This window comes from Lithobates pipiens, unplaced genomic scaffold, assembly GCF_037356315.1.
Source record: "Lithobates pipiens isolate NorthernLeopardFrog02 unplaced genomic scaffold, aLitPip1_a1.2 Scaffold_8, whole genome shotgun sequence".
NCBI lineage: Eukaryota > Metazoa > Chordata > Amphibia > Anura > Ranidae > Lithobates > Lithobates pipiens.
The window spans coordinates 603383335-603403114 of NW_027507903.1; the positions used below are offsets into that span (position 1 = coordinate 603383335).

Genomic DNA, 19780 nt, shown 5'->3' on the forward strand with positions numbered 1-19780 from the left:
AGGGGGAAGAAAGATGGAGGGAGGGTGAGGGCAGCTGTATCCCCCCTACTTCTTTGTTCACTGTGCCCTCTTCTTCCCAGATCTCACCTTTCAGAGCTGTAAGATGTTTCCCGGACACGTTGAACTGTCGGCACCTGAGGGTGGGAGGTGGGAGCACGGTGAGGAGGGTACTCACTGCCAGAGAGAAGAGAAGTCACTCAGAGAGGGGACAGAGCAACTACTGGTTATCAAAGGGAAAGATTAGTGGCAGAGTGAAAAGGAAAACACCTTAGGTATACCGATAAACGTTATCCATATGAAGTAGTGGGGAAAATAATGATATGATCCTCCGCAGATTTTGTAAGTTTGCCCACTTACAAAGAAATGAAGGGGCTATAATTTTTATCATAGGTGTATTTTAAATGATAGAGACAGAATATCAACCAAAAGTCTAGAAAAAAAAAAAACAAAAAAAAAAAAAAACACACGATACAAATGGAGTTGCAGTTCAGTAATAAGTATTTGATCCCCAAACAAAACATGACTTAATATTCGGTGGAGAAAGCCTTGTTGGCAAGCACCGAGGTCAGACGCTCCTTGTAGTTGGTGACCAGGTTTGCTCACATCTCAGGAGGGATTTTGATCCACTCTTCTTTGCAGATCTCTAAACCCTTAAGGTTTCTTGGCAACTCGAAGTTTCAGCTCCCTCCATAAATGTTCTATAGGATTAAGGTCTGGAGACTGGCTAGGCTACTCCATGACCTTAATGTGCTTCTTAAGCCACTGCTTTGTTGCCTTGATGGTACGTTTTGGATCATTGTCATGCTGGAATACCCATCCATGACCCATCTTCAGTGTTCTGGGTGGAGGAATAAGGTTCTCATCCAAGATTTTACAACACATTGCCCCGTCAGTTGGCCCTTCACAGTAGGGGTGCAACGGATCGTCACCGATCCGTGATCTGCACGGGTCAACCTGTTCGGATCAGCATACCCCGCGATCCGCTCCCTTGGCCTTAGGAAAGGCCGCGGCTTCAGCCTAGCTCCGGAGCGGCAGCCATCTTGGTACACCCAGCGGCCGTTTACAATGTGATCGCTCCATCAAATGATGGAGCGATCACTTGTATAGTTCCTCTCTCCGCTCTGTATACTGATCTGTATAGTGGAGGGGAGAGAAATCGGATGGAAGCAGCGCTGCAGTCTGGATCTGTAGTGCCCACAGCGCTGCTCTGTGACAACTGCAGTCACATCCATCCATCCCCTGTCAATACCCAGCCATGCTCTGCCGTACCCAGCCATGCCAATATTACAGTGGAAGAGATGTCCATTACAGTGGGGGAGATTGTAGATATTACAGTGGGAACTATATGGTGGTGGAATTTTCATAGGTTTTTGCAAACTCTATTATTTGCTGATCTGAAAAATGATTTGATCCGTGACTGATCCGAGAAACGATCCGATGGTTTTTTGATCCATTGCACCCCTACCCCTCAGTGTGGCAAAGCCGCCCAGTACCTTTAGCAAAGAAACAGTCCCAAAGCATCATGTTTCTACCTCCGTTCTTGACTGTAGGGATTGTGTTCTTAGGGTCATAGTTAGCATTTTTCTTCCTCCAAACACAGTGAGTCCAGTTAATGTCAAAGAGTTTAATTTTGGACTCTAACCACAGCACTTTCTCCCAATCCTTTAGATGTTCATTGGCAAACTTCAGACGGACCTGTACATTTGCCTTTTTGAGGGGGACCTTGCGGGGGCTGCAGGATTTCAATCCATGACGGCGCATTGTGTTACCAATTGCTTGCTTGGCGACTGTGGTCCCAACTGCCTTGAGATCATTCACAAGCACCTCCCATGCAGTTCTGCGCTGATCCCTCACTTTTCTCATGATCATCCTCACCCCATGATGCAAATTCTTGCATGGAGCTCCAGACCGAGGACGATTGATGGTTATTTTGTATTTCTTCAATTTGTGAATAATCGCTCCAACAGTTGTCTCCTTCTCACCAAGCTTCTTGCTGATGGTCTTGTAGTCCATTCCAGCCTTGTGCAGGTCTACAATTTTGTCTCCGATGTCCTTTGACAGCTCTTTGGTCTTGCCCATGATGGTGAGGTTTGAATGGAAGAAAGATTCTGTGGACAGGTATCTTTTATACACATAACGAGTTGTCGCTAGGAACACCAACTCAAACTGACAGGACATGAGCATATACTGTAGCCAGTCTGTGGAGCTAGAATTATTGTTGGTTGCTAGGGGATCAAATACTTATTTTACTCACTGAACTGCAACTCAAAGTATAACATTTGTATTGTGCGTTTTTTTCAGAATATTTGGCTGATATTCTGTCTCCATCATTTAAAATACACCCATGATAAAAATGATAGAACCTTCATTTCTTTGTAAGTGGGCACACTTACAAAATCTGCAGGGGTTTAAATAATGAATTTTCCCCATTGTATAAAGATGATGGATCAACTTCAGTACAACCAGCTTGTTGACATACAGATTAAAATGATTCCAGTTCCCGCTGAACCAGCTGAACTTCAATACATTTATGGCCGGCCTAAAGAAAACCACTTTGGGAGATGTAGTTCTGGGGGCATGCCTACATCAACAGGAACAAAGCTTCCAGTCATTGCCTCTGCCAGGATTTTACAAGCCTTGCAACAGGAATAATATAAAAAGGAAAAAATAAAATTTGTGGAGTGGAGAGGGAGTTTTGGGAGTGCATTTGAGTAATGCCTGGATTTACACTTCAAGCATTCTGTTTAAAGCCACTTGACCCCCCAGGATTTTTCTGGCACTTTGGGGCTTCTAAGTAAATTTTTCTAGCAAAAAAATGCAGATGGTTACATGTAAACAAACATTATATATTTTTTTCAAGCTGAGGCCCTAGTGGCCTCCAGTTGTTGCAAAACTACAAGTCCCATCATGCCTCTGCCTCCCAGAGTCTTGCTATGCCTCATGAGACTTGTATTTCTGCAACGGCTGGAGGTCCACTAATTGCATATTCCTGCCCTAGAGAATAAACTGGGGAGTTTTGCAATTTTTTATGTCGCATGGTATTTGCACAGCAGTTTTTCAAATGCAATTTGTTTGGAAACCATACACGCTTTCATTTTAATGCAAAAAAAATAAAAAATGCATAAAGCAATTTTTTGTAAATTGTATAAAAAAAAAAAAAAAAAAAAAAAAAAAAGGATGTTACACCGAGTAAATAGATACCAAACATGTTACACTTTAAAACTGCGTACGCCCCATGCAACGGTGGTAAATTACATACATTTTACTATCCATAGGTGGCGCTTTAAAAGCCACTTTAGATTTACTCAGGTGGTCTGGTGCTAGAATTACTGCCCTCAATCTGGCGTTTGCAGCGATACTTCACATGTGTGGGACGATGTGTGTGGGACGATGTGTGTGTGTGCGGATCGATGTGTAGATTCAGCTTTGCACACGGGACAGGGGGCACTTAAAACTTTTTTTTTTTTTTTTTTTAATTATTCATTTATTTTATTTTTATACTGTTGCTTTAATTTTTTTGTATCACTTTTACAAGGAATGTAAAACATCCTTGGGACAGCAATTGGCATTTGACAGGTACTCTTTATGCAGAGATCTGGGGGTCTATAAGACCCCAAATTCCTCCTCTGCCCTCAAAAGCATTCCATCACATCAAGATGTTATTTCAAAGGCTTTTGATTTTTGAAAATACGCCGTTGACATCCAGGTAAACCAGAAGTGATGTCAGGTCATCGCTTCCAAGTCACCATAGCCGAGTGATGATTCGGACTTTGTTCACCTCTCTGTAGTGACCCAAGTAACCAACTGGGCATTCTGGCTGGGATGGGAGAGCTTGATAAATCTGCAGAATGGACAGTCCCCCTCCCACTGCTTGTGAAAGCAATCCAGCAGTTGGTTAGCCGCTAGGATTGCTTTTTTACTTTTACAAGAAAGCAGACCACCGGTTCTAAAAAAAAAAAAAAAAAAAAGGAAACAGCTGACGGCATCATCCCGGTATAACCGCTTGAAGTCCAGTGACATACAGGTACATCGCTGGTTGGCAAGTGTTAATATAAAGAAAGCCCCATCTATAAGTCCAGGTATTTTCCAAATTTACCCCTAATCTTCCTTCTCCCCTCCATGATCTTCACCCAACGTTACTGCTAGAAATCGCAAATTTTGCATTTAAATACTAATAAATGCAATAAAATAAAAAAATCTCTCATGTAAATATATGAAAAAGTTATATTAAAACTACGGTCATGAAAATCCTATGACTTGAAATGCATATTTATTGTATATATCCCATAGTTTTCCTTTAACACAGAACATACAGTGATCTCTCCCGCATAGAATGACAGGAAATGAAGATGTTAGTAGGTTAGTTTGAAGTAATCGTATCCAGCTGGGTTCTCCTTATTGCAGTTTCACCTTCTTTAGGGCCTTAAACTGGACACAAGCTCTTAAAGCTTCAAATAGTGTGAAAAGAAACCAGAACAAAATCACAGGAACCCCATATAAACATGAGAAAAGCAAATATCATGCAGACAGTGCCACTGATAGTATTATTGTAGTAACTGTTCATCCCCTATCCCTAAACATGTATCATTCTGCTCCATCTCACAATGGGGTTGATTTTCTAAAGCTGGAGTGTGCAATATCTGGAGCAGCTGTGAATGGTAGCCAATCAGCTTCTAACTTCAGGATTGTTCAATTAACTACTTAGGCCCCTTTCAGACTGGGGCGTTTTTTTTAGGCGCTACAGTGCTAAACATAGCGCCTGGAAAAATCTGGCCCCTTTCACTCCAGTGTGAAAGCCGGAGGGCTTCCACACTGGAGCGTTGCGCTAGCAGGACGGTAAAAAAAGTCCTGCTAGTCGCATCTTTGGAGCGGTGTATTCACCGCTCCTACCCATTGAAATCAATGGGGCAGCGCGGCTATACCGCCGGCAAAGCAGCGGCGCTTTGCGGTCGGTTTTAACCCTTTTTCGGCCGCTAGCGGGGGTTAAAACTGCCCCGCATACAGCCGCTAAAACGACGGTAAAGCGTTGCTAAAAATAGCGCCGCTTTATCGCCGACGCTGCTCCCACTCCAGTGTGTAAGGGGCCTTAAGGACCGAGCCTCTTTTTGAGATTTGGGGTTTACAAGTTAAAAAAAAAAAAAAAAATGGTATAAACATCCCTTGTAAAAGAAAAAAAATCATGACAGGACCTCTTAAAGCGGGTGTCCGCCATTTTTTTTTTATTTTTTAAACCAGCAGCTACAAATACTGCAGCTGCTGACTTTTAAAATAATGACACTTACCCGCCCAGCGCGCCCGCGATGTCGGCACCCAAAGCCGATCTCTCGATCATCTCTCAGGTGCTGCCGCCGCCATCTTGGGTGTGGGAATCAGGAAGTGGAGCCTTTCGACTTCATTTCCCGGTTCCCTACTGCGCATGCGCGAGTCGCGCTGCGCAATAAGGATGGTCCCCGCTGTCTCTGGGATCCGTGTGTTTCCCAGCAGGCAGCGGGGGACCTTCGGAAAGGGGCGTAGATTCTGCGGAAAGGGGCGTACCTTCTGCAGAATCTACGCCGGAAGTGGGTGCAGATACCTGTACTGTACAGGTACCTGCACCCCCCTCCCCCCTGAAAGGTGCCAATTGTGGTGCCGAAAGGGGGGGGGGGGAAGGGTTCCAATGAGCGGAAGGTCCACTTTAGGGTGGACCTCCGCTTTAAAGCGGTAGTAAACCCGCATTTTTTTTTTTTTTTTTTTTTTTTAAAACCTGCAAAGCAAAAGGCATAATGAGCTAGTATGCACCGCATACTAGCTCATTATGAAATACTTACCTTAGAACGAGGCCCCGACATCTCGCCCGATCCACGCCGAGGAAGCCGACATGCTCCCTCGGCGTCTCTTCCGGGTATCGCGGCTCCGGCGCTGTGAGTGGCCGGAGCCGCGATATCGTCACTCCCGCGCATGCGCGCGGGAGATTTAAATCCGGCCGGACGAGCGCTGCCGGATTTTCGCGGAGAGAACCCCCTTGTGCGCATGCGCCGCTGCAGTCAGCGGCGCATACCGAGGGGAATATCTCCTAAACCGTACAGGTTTAGGAGATATTTTTTTTACCTACAGGTAAGCCTTATTATAGGCTTTCCTGTAGGTAAAAGTTAAAAAAGTGGGTTTACTTCCACTTTAAATATGAGATCTGGGGTCAAAAAGATCTCAGATCTCATATCTACACTAAAATGCATTAAAAAAAATAAACGTTGCTTTAAGAGCTATGGGCGGAAGTGACGTTTTTACGTCGCTACCGCCCTGCAATGGTATGGAGACGCATCCTGGCTCCCGCGTCATTGGATTTGATTGACAGCAGCTGGAGCCAATGGCTGCACTGCTATCAATCTATCCAATCACGACCGAGACCCTGGCTGGAGCAGGTGCGCTCGTCCCCGGAAAGATCGCGCTCTGGTAAGTAAAAGCGGGGCTCTGGGGGGCTGGTGCACTACAAGAGGTTTTTCACCTCAACGCATAGAATGTATTAAGGTGAAAAACCACAAGGGTTTACAACCGCTTTTAGCTTTGACAAAAAAAAAAAAAAAAAACCTGGAAGTCGATTGGTTTCTCTGCAGAGCTGCACCAGATTTTGCACTCTACAGTTTTAATAAATCAACCCCCCATGCTGAGCACACGATGGAAAAAAAATGGGGTCACTTACAGTGAAAATTGCACACGAGTGCGATCAGTAGATCCAGAGATATAGGCAGCTGAATTATGTGCAAATCACAACTTTTCCTATAAAATTCAAGCGTGGCCACGTGCCCTCCTTATCCTCAACCTTGTTATTGGCCCTTAAGGTGGTTCTAAAGGCTGAAAGTTATTTACCTTCATGCATTATATATCCAGGGCTTTCCTTCAGTGGCAATGCAGTTCTGGCACCTCGAGCACTAAATTTATGTAATGGAAAGGGGTGTGGAGTGTTCTAGAGGGTCTATTGATGCTGGCTGCTGGAGGGATCTATTGTCACTGATGGGGACCTATTTTTGGGTGAAGGTTTAGTGTTGCTGGTGGGGGGGGGATCTATTGTTCCTGGAGTCTTATGTTGCTGGTAGGGATCAACTGTTGAGGGAGAGGACTATTGTTGCTGGCTGCTGGGAGATCCGTTACTGCTGCTGGAGGGTCTAATGTTGCTGGGGTTGATCTTTTGTTGCTGGGGGTGGTATTTTGTTGTGGGTGGTCCATTGTTGCTGCGGGGGTGGGGTCTATTGTTGCCACGGGCACCTTTTTTTGCTGGGGTGGGGTCCATTATTGTGTGTGGGGGGGGGGGTCTATTGTTGTGTGGGGGATGTTTCGCTGCTGGGGTGGGGTCTATTGTTCCTGAACGAAGATGATCTATTTTACTTTGCTTTTCTTGTTATCATTAACAAATTCCATACAATTTACATACTTGGTTCTGTAGTCTCCAAAAAGGGGCAGTGGAGGTGGCTAGGAGTGGAAGCAGGGGAGGGTGTTCAGAGACAAGGGGTGACAAAAAAAAAGGGGGGGGGGGGGGTTCCTGCACCTATTCTCTGAGAAAGAAAAGCCGTGATTATATGCATGAAGGTAAAAAACCTTAAGTATGCAGCACCCCCAATAATTACCCGAGACCAATCTTGTTCTAGCAACGTGCACAAGAGCAGCTGCTCTCCCAGTTCTCTGCCTCCTCATTGGCTCCCATTGCTGTCAATCACAGCCAATAAGGAGGTAGGAGGCAGAGCCAAGCCCCGTTCTGCATGTCTTGTACACACAAAGCAGGGCCCGAGAGCGAGCATGCACGGGTGCCCCCATAGCACTCGGGGGGAGCCTGGAATGCCAGCAGGGGACCCTAGAAGAGCAGGACTGGGGCTGTTCTATGCGAAACCATTGTACAGAGAAGGCAAGTATAACATGTTTATTTAATTTTTATTTTACATTTAATATGACCTTAAAGCTGAACTTTAGTCTCATACCTCTGTACTGCCTACACTCTCAGGACCCAAAGCCCTGTGATGCATCTGAACACAGGCGGGGGCAGGTGGGAAAAAAAAAAAAAACAAAAAAAAAAAAAAACAGAACTCCTGGCTAGGCAAGAAATAAGGAAGTGCTGCCAAATAAATGTCACCAGTTAAAAAAAAAAAAAAATAAAAAAAAAAAATATATATTATATATATATATATATATATATATATATATATATATATATATATATATATATATATATATATATATATATATATATATATATATATTATATATATTTATATATATATATATATATAAATAATAATAATAATTAATTATGCCCCATCACTGGAAGAGAGGCTTTAATATGATCAGCAGACTCATCAACCAATAAGGACGCTTTGAAGTAACAAAAAAAAAAAAAAGGGGGAAGGGGAAATGATCACCGACAGCAATTCGGGATTTGCTATAAATCCAGCTGCCTAATTCTCTGGATTTGCCGATTGTTTTGATATGCCATTTTCATGCACAATATGTGTTTTTCATAATATGCCCATATGGATTTGTCCATATACGTGCCGTGTTTATTTTGACAGGTCAATTTGTGACAGGTTTAATTCTCCTATATAAAGATTCTGTAGACGGGTTTTTAAGGTCACCTTGAGCCTTGAACGTGGCCTGTTCTTCTCGGAAAATTTGACCTGGGTTAGAATTGAGCAGCAGGGAGCGATACCCGAATGCTTTCACCCGTGGCTGTTCTGTGTCCCGCTTCCAGACCGTCACTACAATCTGAAAAATAGAGAGAGAGAAAAAAAGTGATAAACGACCTCCAATGTTCTCACCCACTTCAGCTAGTGACATTACCATTTCCAACTCAAACAATCAGAGGAAGCTTTGTATACATTCACAGAATACAAAGCTGCCTAGGAATGGCTGTGCCTTGCTGAGACTAATTCTGTTTTGTTCTGGGCGTGAGTCAGGAAATCTCGGTCTAACAACTGAAAACCCAGCACTGTGTGCTATAGGCTGCTGAAGCTAACCCAGAACAAAGCAGAATTGGTCTCAGCAGCATAACAAATACAAGACTTTACAATCACTTTAAATCCCACTAAAAATGATTTTTTTTTATTTCAATCAATTTTTTGGATTTTTTATCAAATTTATTTTAATAAAATGCTTTTAGAGTAAAAGAAATCTAAAAAAGATAGTTTTCTATTTAAGATACATAAATAATGTAGCTTATTCAGCATGAAATGGAGCTTAGTTATGTAGCATGAGGCTGTATATTCTGCAAGATTTATATTTTTGGTAAACTCATTCAATGAATCCAAGCTCTATAAGCTGAGATAACATGCATAGCACTGATGCATTCACACAATTTCACAGTAACCATGAGATAAAACAAAGTTCAGGAATACCCTTTTATCTCATATCTATGTACACTACAAACTGTATGATTGAATCAGTTTTGATATCGATGTTTTACTAACCTGACAGCTTATTATTCTAAATAGGAAACTTTCATTTTGTTTGCAAATATTAAAGATTGTAAGTACCAGCAAGAATAAGTCCTTACATTTAAAGAGCACCTGTAATTTCAGAGCCATCATGGCAGCGCCCGTTAGCGGGCGTCCACTCCCCTGCTGCCGCCACGTTCCTCACCTTGTTGTGTCCCTGCTGCATCACCAGCCATCTCATTAAAGTGAATGGGACTGTCGGTGAGTCAACAGCGGGTCAGAGGAGGAGCCGTTGCTCTTTAAAAATGATGATTTAAAGCAAGCATTTTTACTAGAGGTTTAAATCAAATCCAACCTGCTGCAGACAGTTTGTGACCTAGCAGAAAGTTTTACACCCCTTTCACACTGCCGTGACTTAAAAAAAAAAAAAAAAAAAAATCACATGATTTTGCCGTGATTTCAGGGAATGCCTATTTAAACTTGAGGTCCACGGACCTCAACTCGCATGAAAGTCGGACCAAAGTAGTACAGGGACTACTTTGAAGTTGGCACAACTTGAAGTTGCACTTATATGAATGGTTTCCATTGGAAATCATGGGGGGACGACTTGCCAATGCGACTTTGCAGTTCCAAGTTGCAGGACAAGTCGCACGGGTGTGAAAGGGGCCTTAGGATGGTCGGAGAAAACCTGAGCCATAAGACGGAACAGGGCAAGAGAACAGACTTCGTGAAGATGCTGGAAATTCAACCAAATACCTTAGAGCTGCAATATCACAGTGCTATCTATTATTACACCAAGAAAAAAAAAAAAAAAAAAAAAAAAAAAAAAAAAAGATTCCCCCTTCGTTGGGACTTTATAGGCAGCAACCACACAAATGAATTTGAAAAATGTAATTAAAATATTCATAAAATCATTTGATCATACAATGATCCATGGCAAGATATAGAAAAAATGCTACACGAATATACAAAAAAAACACAAGTTACATGGTATGTATGACAAAAAAGTAATTGTTACTCTCCCGTACCCGACGCGTTTCTGGTTCAAGGACCTTCATCAGGGATATTAGATAAGAGTATATGAAGTCATTTTTTTTTTATATATATTTTTTGTAGTAAGAGTATATGCAGTCATAATTTTTGTCATACTACAAAAAATAAAAATTATGACTTCATATACTCTTATCTAATACCCCTGACGAAGGTGCTTGAATCAAAAACGTGTCAGGTACCGGAGATCATTATATACCGGAGAGTAACAATTACTATTTTGTCATACATACCATGTAACTTGTTGTGTTTTTTGTATATTCCTGTAGCATTTTTTTCTATGTCTTTTTAACCATCCGTCACTGTATGATCAAATGATTTTATGAATATTTAAAGCGGTATTCCAGACGTTTTAAAATTTTTTTTTTTTTTACAAGTCAGCAACTGCAAACACTGTAGCTGCTGACTTTTAATAAGGGCACTTACCTGTCCAGTGAGCCTGCAAAGTTGCCCTCCCTCCCCCTCCGAGGCCGATCTGTCCATCGGATCGGGTGCCGGCGCTGCCATCCTAAGGGAAACAGGCAGTGGAGCCTTGCGGTTTCACTGCCCATTTCCTACTGCGAATGCGCAACGCTTTGCGAATGGCCCTGTCATTTTCTGGGAGACACACACATGTCCCAGAAGACAACGGGGAAGCTCACCAAGAGGAGGAAGTGACGAACAGCACCGCAGAATAGGAAGAGGCAGATTAGGAAGAATGCCTAGCAACAGGGGTTTCTGGTAAGTAAAAAAATAAAAATAAATTTATATATATATATATATTGTTTGGAGAATGTTAATGTAATTTTTGATTTTAGGGTGGACCTCCGCTTTAATAAATGACATTTTTCAAATTCATTTGTGTGGTTGCTGCCTATAAAGTCCCAATGAAAGGGGGATTTTTTTTTTCTTTCAATTGGTTTTTTATTAAGAAATTTTCAAAGTACAAAGAATACACAATAAACAATGGGCAACCAGAATATACATTATGTATTATGATAGGCTGGTCTATGAGAAGGAATCTTTTTTTTTGGATAGACTATTAGGGATGTGGAAACAACACACTAATCTGACATGGTGAAACCCTATTTTTTTTTTTGCTCTATTACACCAAGTTTATGGCTTCTATTTCTACAAGGTTTTCTATTGGTAATATACAGGTCAGGACACCAAACCTCAAGTTTTACCTTGGCTTTAACGGTTGTTGGCGGCAGACGATCCAAAGACACGGAGAGGGGGAAGATGACCTCATCGCTGGACACCACGGGATCTGTAACTGGGGTCTGTGAAAAGGGAAGACATTTGGATCATTAGAGGAAAGCAACAATATAAATAAAAAAAAAAAAAAAAATCTCCAGTGACTGGATATGAGAGGACGGGGTGAATACTATAACTGGAGGTGCTTGGTATGGTTAGCAGATGACCCGCACACTGCCCATTACCTAGATCTAGATTCCTCCAGAGCAGTGATACCCAAACAGGGTTCCTCCAAAGGTTGCTAGGGGTTTCTTTAGCATTGGGCCATTTCTGCCTCTCAGATAAGTTCCCACTCACACCATTGATCTTTTTAGATATCTGTAAGGAGGTAATTCTTCCCAATGACCGCAAGTGTAAAGACCATTCTTCCCACTGGCCATCACACTAATGTATCACGAGTTGTAGATTTCTAATATTTAGCAGGGGTTCCCCCGAGACTGGAGAACTATTTCAAGGGTTCCTCTGTGTTGAAAAGGTTGAGAAAGGCCGCTCCAGAGGTTTCTAGGGGTTCCTTGAGCTGTGGCTGATGAACCACCTTTTTTTGATGATGCCTACAAAATTGAAGGTTCAACATCACTTAGCAAAGCTAGCAGCATGATACCAAATATCATTTTAGCTGTCTTTAACCACTTCCTGACCGGCGCAAGATGATGTACGTCGGCAGAATGGCATGGGCAGGCATACTGGCGTACAGGTACGTCCATTTCTATATGCCACCCTGCCATCGTGTGCGTGCCGGTCGGGACCCCCGTGAGTCCGGTCACGGGTCCTGCGGACTCTATCGCCGCTGGGATACCCACGATCGTCTCACAGGGAGGCTGAAAGGGGAGATGCCGTTGTAAACAGCATCTCCCTGTTCTGCCTAGCAACAAGTGACACTGATCTCTGCTCCCTGTGATTGGAGCAGAGATCAGTGTTCACTAACACAAAGCCCAGCCCCCCACAGTTAGTAACACACCCCTAGGAACACTTAACCCCTACACTGCCACCCCCTGGTTAACCCCTTCACTGCCGGTGTCATTTACACAGGAATCAGTGCATTTGTATAGCAGTGATTGCTGTATAAATGACAATGGTCCCAAAAATGTGTCAAAAATGTCTGACGTGTCCGCCATAATGTCGCAGTCACAATAAAAAAACAAAAAAAACAAAAAATAATAATAAAAAAAAAAAAACGCTGATCGCCGCCATTACTAGTAAAAAAAGAAAATTAATAAAAATGCCAAAAAACAATCTCCTATTTTGTAAATGCTATAACTTTTGCGCAATCCAATCAATAATCGCTTATTGCGATTTTTTTTTTAACCAACAATATGTAGAAGAATACCTATCGGCCTAAACTGAGGGAAAAAAAATGTTTTTTTTTTTTATATATATATTTGGGGGATATTTATTATAGCAAAAAGTAAAAAATGCGTTCTTTTCAAAATTGTTGCTCTATTTTTGTTTATAGCGCAAAAATGAAAAACCACAGGGGTAATCAAATACCACCAAAAGAAAGCTCTATTTGTGGGGAAAAAAATGACTCCAATTTTGTTTGGGAGCCACGTCGCACGACTGCGCAATTGTCAGTTAAAGCGACGCAGTGCCGAATCGCAAAAAGTGGTCTGGTCTTTGACCAGCAAAATGGTCCGGTCTGAAAGTGGTTAAGGGTAGGCACCACTTTAAGGGGAACATTCTTTCTATGGACCACCAGTATAAGGAGCATTGTTCCTATCGACTCCTAATGAATTGGTTTTAGTAAGGGTTCCTCAAGACCTGAAAATTATTTCTGGGGTTCCTCTAGGGTTAAAAAGGTTGAGAAAGCCTGATCTACATATAAATTGTTGGCATTTCTGGCCAATATCAGGTCTTAGAGGGTCTTAAAGTAGGTGTTGGTAAGACATGCTAGTCAGTAGACTCCGGATAAGAAGCACCACCCTCAGCAGATAGCAGAAGGAGCTGCAGGGAAAATGCGCATCGGACTGGTGACAGATTACTAAGCAAGACTATAGAAGACAGGCCAGCGAAAATGAAAGCTTACACAGCAAAACAGAAGCCGGCAGTAAATGTTAATTATTCATTAATGGATGGAAAAGGAAAACTATGATGGGGAAAACAGAAGAGGGGGACACATATTAAAGTGAATCAATGATAATTTTATTTGCCAAATAATGGTGCCAGGAATGAGTTTGGGTTATTGCCATTACTTTATCAGTCCCGCTCCTGACTGCATCCAGCCGACAATACTCCGCTGTGCACTGCAGAATAAACTGGGGATAGGCAGAAGAGTGACAGTTTCTCTAACCACTTAAGCCCCGGACCATTTTACAGCAATTGCAATTCGGCACTGTGCTGCTTTAACTGACAATTGCGCGGACATGGCTCCCGTCCTTTTTTTCCCCACAAATAGAGCTTTCTTTTGGTGGTATTTGATCACCTCTGCGGTTTTTATTTTTTGTGTTATAAAACAAAAAACAAGAACAACAATTTTGAAAAAAAAATGCATTATTTTTTACTTTTTGCTATAATAAATATCCCCCAAAAATATCTAAAAAAAAAATTTCCCTCAGTTTAGGCCGATACGTATTCTTCTACATATTTTTGTTAAAAAATAAAAATATATAAAAAAAAAAAAAAAAAACGCAATAAGCGATTATTGATTGGTTTGCACAAAAGTTATAGTGTCTACAAAATAGGGGATAGTTTTATGGCATTTTTATTAATTTCTTTTTTTACTAGTAATGGCGGCGATCAGTGTTTTTTTTTTTAATTTATTTTTATTGTTTTTTTATTGCGACTGCGACATTATGGCGGACACATCAGACATTTTTGACACATTTTTGGGACCATTGTCATTTATACAGCAATCACTGAGATTGGTTTGTGCAAAATTTATAGCGTTTACAAAATAGGGGGATAGTGTTATGGCATTTTTATTAAAAAAAATGTTTTAACTAGTAATGGCGGTGATCAGCGATTTTTATTGTGACTGCGACATTATGGCAGACACATCTGACATTTTTGACACATTTTTGGGACCATTGTCATTTATACAACAATCAGTGTTACACAAATGCACCGATTCTTGTGTAAAAAACACTGGCGGTGAAGGGGTTAACCAGTGGGTGGCAGTGTAGGGGTTAAGTGTTCCTAGGGGTGTGTTACTAACTGTGGGGGGTGTGGCTGTGTGTTAGTGAACACTGATCTCTGCTCCAATCACAGGGAGCAGAGATCAGTGTCACTTGTTGCTAGGCAGAACGGGGAGATGCTGTTTACATTAGCATCTCCCCGTTCAGTCTCTCCATGAGACGATCGCAGGTATCCCCGTTGCGATCAAGTCCGCGGGACCCGTAACCGGACTCATGGGGGTCCCGATTGGCACATGTGCGCACCGCCGGCGGTGCGCACACAATGGCAGGGGGAAAATTTCAACTGGACGTACCTGTACGCCAGTTTGCCTGCCCGTGCCATTCTGCCAACGTACATCATCGTGCGCCGGTCGGGAACTGGTTAAAGCAGTATTAAACCCAAAACATAAAATATTGCAGCTTAGCAATCCTTAGAGGTGGTGGCTGCATTAGTGTCCTTTGCTTAAGCCCCCCCCCCCCCTTCTGTTTTCACCTGGAGATATGGCCAATAACACCCCTTCTGTATTAAAGTGCCTTCACTCTGGATGAAGGAGCACAGGGGGCACCTATGGACAGCAGAACTGTCATGCCCTGTACACACAGTCGGACTTTCCAACGGAAAAGGTCAGAACAGATTATATTGTTGGAAAATTTGATCGTGTGTGGGCTCGATCTGACTTTTTCCATCGGAAAAAGTTTGAGAGCTGGATCTAAAATTTTCCGACAACAAAATCCGATCAGACTTTTTCCGATCGTTTGTAGAGAATTCCGACGGACAATGTGCCACGCATGCTCAGATTAAATTACGAGACCAAAGCTATTGGCTACTAGCCTTTACATAGTCCCGTCATACGCAACGAACGTCACCTCGTTCCGAATGATCGGATTTTCCGACAACTTTGTCCGACCGTGTGTATGCAACACAAGTGTCGGACAAAATCCGTCAGAAAAAAATCCAATGGATTTTGTGGTCGGAATGTCAGACTGTGTGTACGGGGCATCAGACCCCTTTCACACTGAGTCGCTTCTAAACTGCCAGTATAACGCTGAGCTCTTTTGAAGAGCTTTTCAGGTGCTTTCCATTCATTTCAATGGGGCTGGGCACTTTTCAGGTGCTTTCCATTCATTTCAATGGGACTGGGCACTTTTCAGGTGCTTTTTTTTAGCTCTCCAAAGATGCTGCTTGCAGGAGTTTTTTCACCTCCCCGCCAGCGCACTGCCCTAATGCCCCATTGATTTTAATGGGAAGCAGTTTTCGGGAACTTTTTATTTATTTTTATTTTTTAACCACTTGCCGACCGCCTCACGCCGATCTACGTCATCAGAATGGCACGGGCAGGCATAAGCACATATATGTACGTCCTTTGCCTCCCGCGGGTCGGGGGCCCGATCGGGCCCCCGCCCGGTGCCTGCGGCGGTCGGTTTTCGTTCGGGAGCGATCCCGGACGAGGGGACGGCCATTCATTCATGGCCACCCCCTCGCGATCGCTCCCGACGAATGGAAATCCCCGGTGACATCACTTCCTCTCCTGTAATGTAAACACAGGAGAGGAAGTGATGTATTCTCTCCTCCGTGTCGGTATTTTTCGTTCCGACACGGAGGAGAGCGGATCAGTGAGTTGCACCAACACATCCCACACACAGTAGAACATGCCAGGCACACTCACACCCCCCCTTTACCCCCCGATCACCCCCCCAATTACCCCTGCCCCCCAGTCACAGTGACACCAATGTCATTTTTTTTTTTTTTTTTTGCATTGGTGTCATTTGTGACTGTAATAACTGTTAGGGCAGTTAGGGTTAGCCCCCTTTAGTTCTAATGTACCCCCCTAACCCCCCCAATAAAGGTTTAACCCCGTGATCACCCCCCGTCGCCAGTGTCACTAAGGCTGGGTTCACATTGCAGCGGTTTATGAGAACGAATGTGATTCGCACCGCACTGCAGTGCAAATCACATCCGATCTCTGTGCGATTCGAGTTCAGCCATTCGCCGCACCCGCCGCACCCGCCACACCCGCCGCACCCGCCGCAAATTCGCACGGGACCCTTTTTTTGGCCCGCAGCAGAATCGGATCGCATGGGTGTTCACACCATGCGATCCGAGTTTGCAGATCGCACTGCGATATGCGAACTGATCTGGGGGTGTCAGTAACATTTCACTGACACTCCCAGCAGTTCGCATAGGGCAGTGTGAACTGCCGCCGGGAGGCATGCGATGCGGGAACCCGCCGCGGATTCGCGGCGTTTCCGCATCGCTCCAGTGTGAACCCAGCCTAATAAGCGATCATTTTTCTGATCGCCGTATTAGTGTCACAGGTGACGCTAGTTAGGCAGGTAGGTATTTAGGTTCGCCGCAGCTTTTTATAGCGCTAGGGACCCCCATATACTACCGCATAAAGCCCCCTGATTGCCCCCTAGTTAACCCTTTCACCAGTGATCACCATATAACTGTTACAGGTGACGCTGGTTGGTTAGTTATTTTTTTATAGTTTCAGGGCACCCGCCATTTATTACCTAATAAAGGTTTAACCCCCTGATCACCCGGCAGGTGTCATTTGTGACTAATAACTGTTAGGGCAGTTAGGGTTAGCCCCCTTTAGTTCTAAGGTACCCCCCTAACCCCCCCAATAAAGGTTTAACCCCGTGATCACCCCCCGTCGCCAGTGTCACTAAGGCTGGGTTCACATTGCAGCGGTTTATGAGAACGGATGTGATTCGCACCGCACTGCAGTGCAAATCACATCCGATCTCTGTGCGATTCGAGTTCAGCTATACAGATAGTATGGCTGAATTCGTGTCGCACCCGCCGCAAACTCGCACGGGACCCTTTTTTTGGTCCGCAGCAGAATCGGATCGCATGGGTGTTCACACCATGCGATCCAAGTTTGCAGATCGCACTGCGATATGCGAACTGATCTGGGGGTGTCATTAACATTTCACTGACACTCCCAGCAGTTCGCATAGGGCAGTGTGAACTGCCGCCGGGAGGCATGCGATGCGGGAACCCGCCGCGCATTCGTGGCGTTCCCGCATCGCTCCAGTGTGAACCCAGCCTAATAAGCGATCGTTTTTCTGATCGCTGTATTAGTGTCACAGGTGACGCTAGTTAGGCAGGTAGGTATTTAGGTTCGCCGCAGCTTTTTATAGCGCCAGGGACCCCCATATACTACCGCATAAAGCCCCCTGATTGCCCCCTAGTTAACCCTTTCACCAGTGATCACCATATAACTGTTACAGGTGACGCTGGTTGGTTAGTTATTTTTTTATAGTTTCAGGGCACCCGCCATTTATTACCTAGTCTCACTAGTGTACCCCTAAATTTAGGGGTGTCTACTTTCTAAAATGGGGTCATTTGGGGGGGGGGGTTTGTGCCATCTTGGCATTTTATGGCCTTCAAAACTGTAACGCCCTTAGAAAGCCTGAAGGCGGTGCTTGGTTTTTGGGGCCCCGTACGCGGCTAGGCTCCCAAAAAGTCCCACATATGTGGTATCCCCGTACTCAGGAGAAGCAGCAGAATTTATTTTGGGGTGTCATTTCACATATGCCCATGGCATGCGTGAGCAATATATCATTTAGTGACAACTTTGTGAAAAAAAAAAAAAGTTTGTAATTTTCCCGCAACTTGTGGCAAAATATAAAATATTCCATGGACTCAACATGCCTCTCAGCAAATAGCTTGGGGTGTCTACTTTCTAAAATAGGGTCATTTGTGGGGGTTTTGTGCCATCTTGGCATTTTATGGCCTTCAAAACTGTAATAGGTAGTGAGAAGTGAACTCAAAAAATTACGCCCTTAGAAAGCCTGAAGGCGGTGCTTGGTTTTCGGGGCCCCGTACGCGGCTAGGCTCCCAAAAAGTCCCACATATGTGGTATCCCCGTACTCAGGAGAAGCAGCAGAATTTATTTTGGGGTGTCATTTCACATATGCCCATGGCATGCATGAGCAATATATCATTTAGTGACAACTTTGTGAAAAAAAAAAAAAAAAAAAAAAAGTTTGTAATTTTCCCGCAACTTGTGGCAAAATATAAAATATTCCATGGACTCAACATGCCTCTCAGCAAATAGCTTGGGGTGTCTACTTTCTAAAATGGGGTCATTTGTGGGGGTTTTGTGCCATCTTGGCATTTTATGGCCTTCAAAACTGTAATAGGTAGTGAGGCGTGAAATCAAAAATTGACGCCCTTAGAAAGCCTGAAGGCGGTGCTTGGTTTTCGGGGCCCTGTACGCGGCTAGGCTCCCAAAAAGTCCCACATATGTGGTATCCCCGTACTCAGGAGAAGCAGCAGAATTTATTTTGGGGTGTCATTTCACATACGCCCATAGCATGTGTGAGCAATATATCATTTAGTGACAACTTTGTGTAAAAAAAAAAAAAAAATTTTTTTTTTGTCATTATTCAATCGCTTGAGGCAAAAAAATAAAATATTCAATGGGCTCAACATGCCTCTTATCAATTTCCTTAGGGGGTCTACTTTCCAAAATGGGGTCATTTGGGGGGGTTTTGTACTGCCCTGTCATTTTAGCACCTCAAGAAATGAGATAGGCAGTCGTAAACTAAAAGCTGCGTAAATTCCAGAAAACGTACCTTAGTTTGTAGATGTGACAACTTTTGCGCAAACCAATAAATATACAATTATTGACTTTTTTTTTACCAAAGACATGTGGCTGAATACATTTTGTCCTAAATGTATGACTAAAATTGAGTTTATTGGATTTTTCTAATAACAAAAAGTAGAAAATATCATTTTTTTTCAAAATTTGCGGTCTTTTTACGTTTATATCGCAAAAAATAAAAATCGCAGAGGCAATCAAATACCATCAAAAGAAAGCTCTATTTGTGGGAAGAAAAGGACGCAAATTTTGTTTGGGTACAACATTGCATGACCGCGCAATTACCAGTTAAAGCAGCGCAGTGCCAAAGTGTAAAAAGACCTCTGGTCATTTACCAGCAAAATGGTCCGGTCTGAAAGTGGTTAAACACAAAAGC

The 19780-nt window shown here is 43.3% G+C and overlaps 1 protein-coding gene across 1 annotated transcript in view; it reads right to left on the bottom strand.

Annotated features, from left to right (window-relative positions):
* Nucleotides 1-19780, bottom strand: part of TRAPPC14 (trafficking protein particle complex subunit 14) — a 54127-nt gene that overhangs the window by 24368 nt on the left and 9979 nt on the right. Inside the window, exons 2-4 of the mRNA XM_077470571.1 lie at nt 11612-11707; nt 8598-8727; nt 88-174 (exon numbers count right to left, since the gene is read on the bottom strand). Coding sequence (XP_077326697.1) covers nt 88-174; nt 8598-8727; nt 11612-11707 — 313 coding nt within the window. The remainder of the gene's footprint in view (nt 1-87; nt 175-8597; nt 8728-11611; nt 11708-19780) is intronic.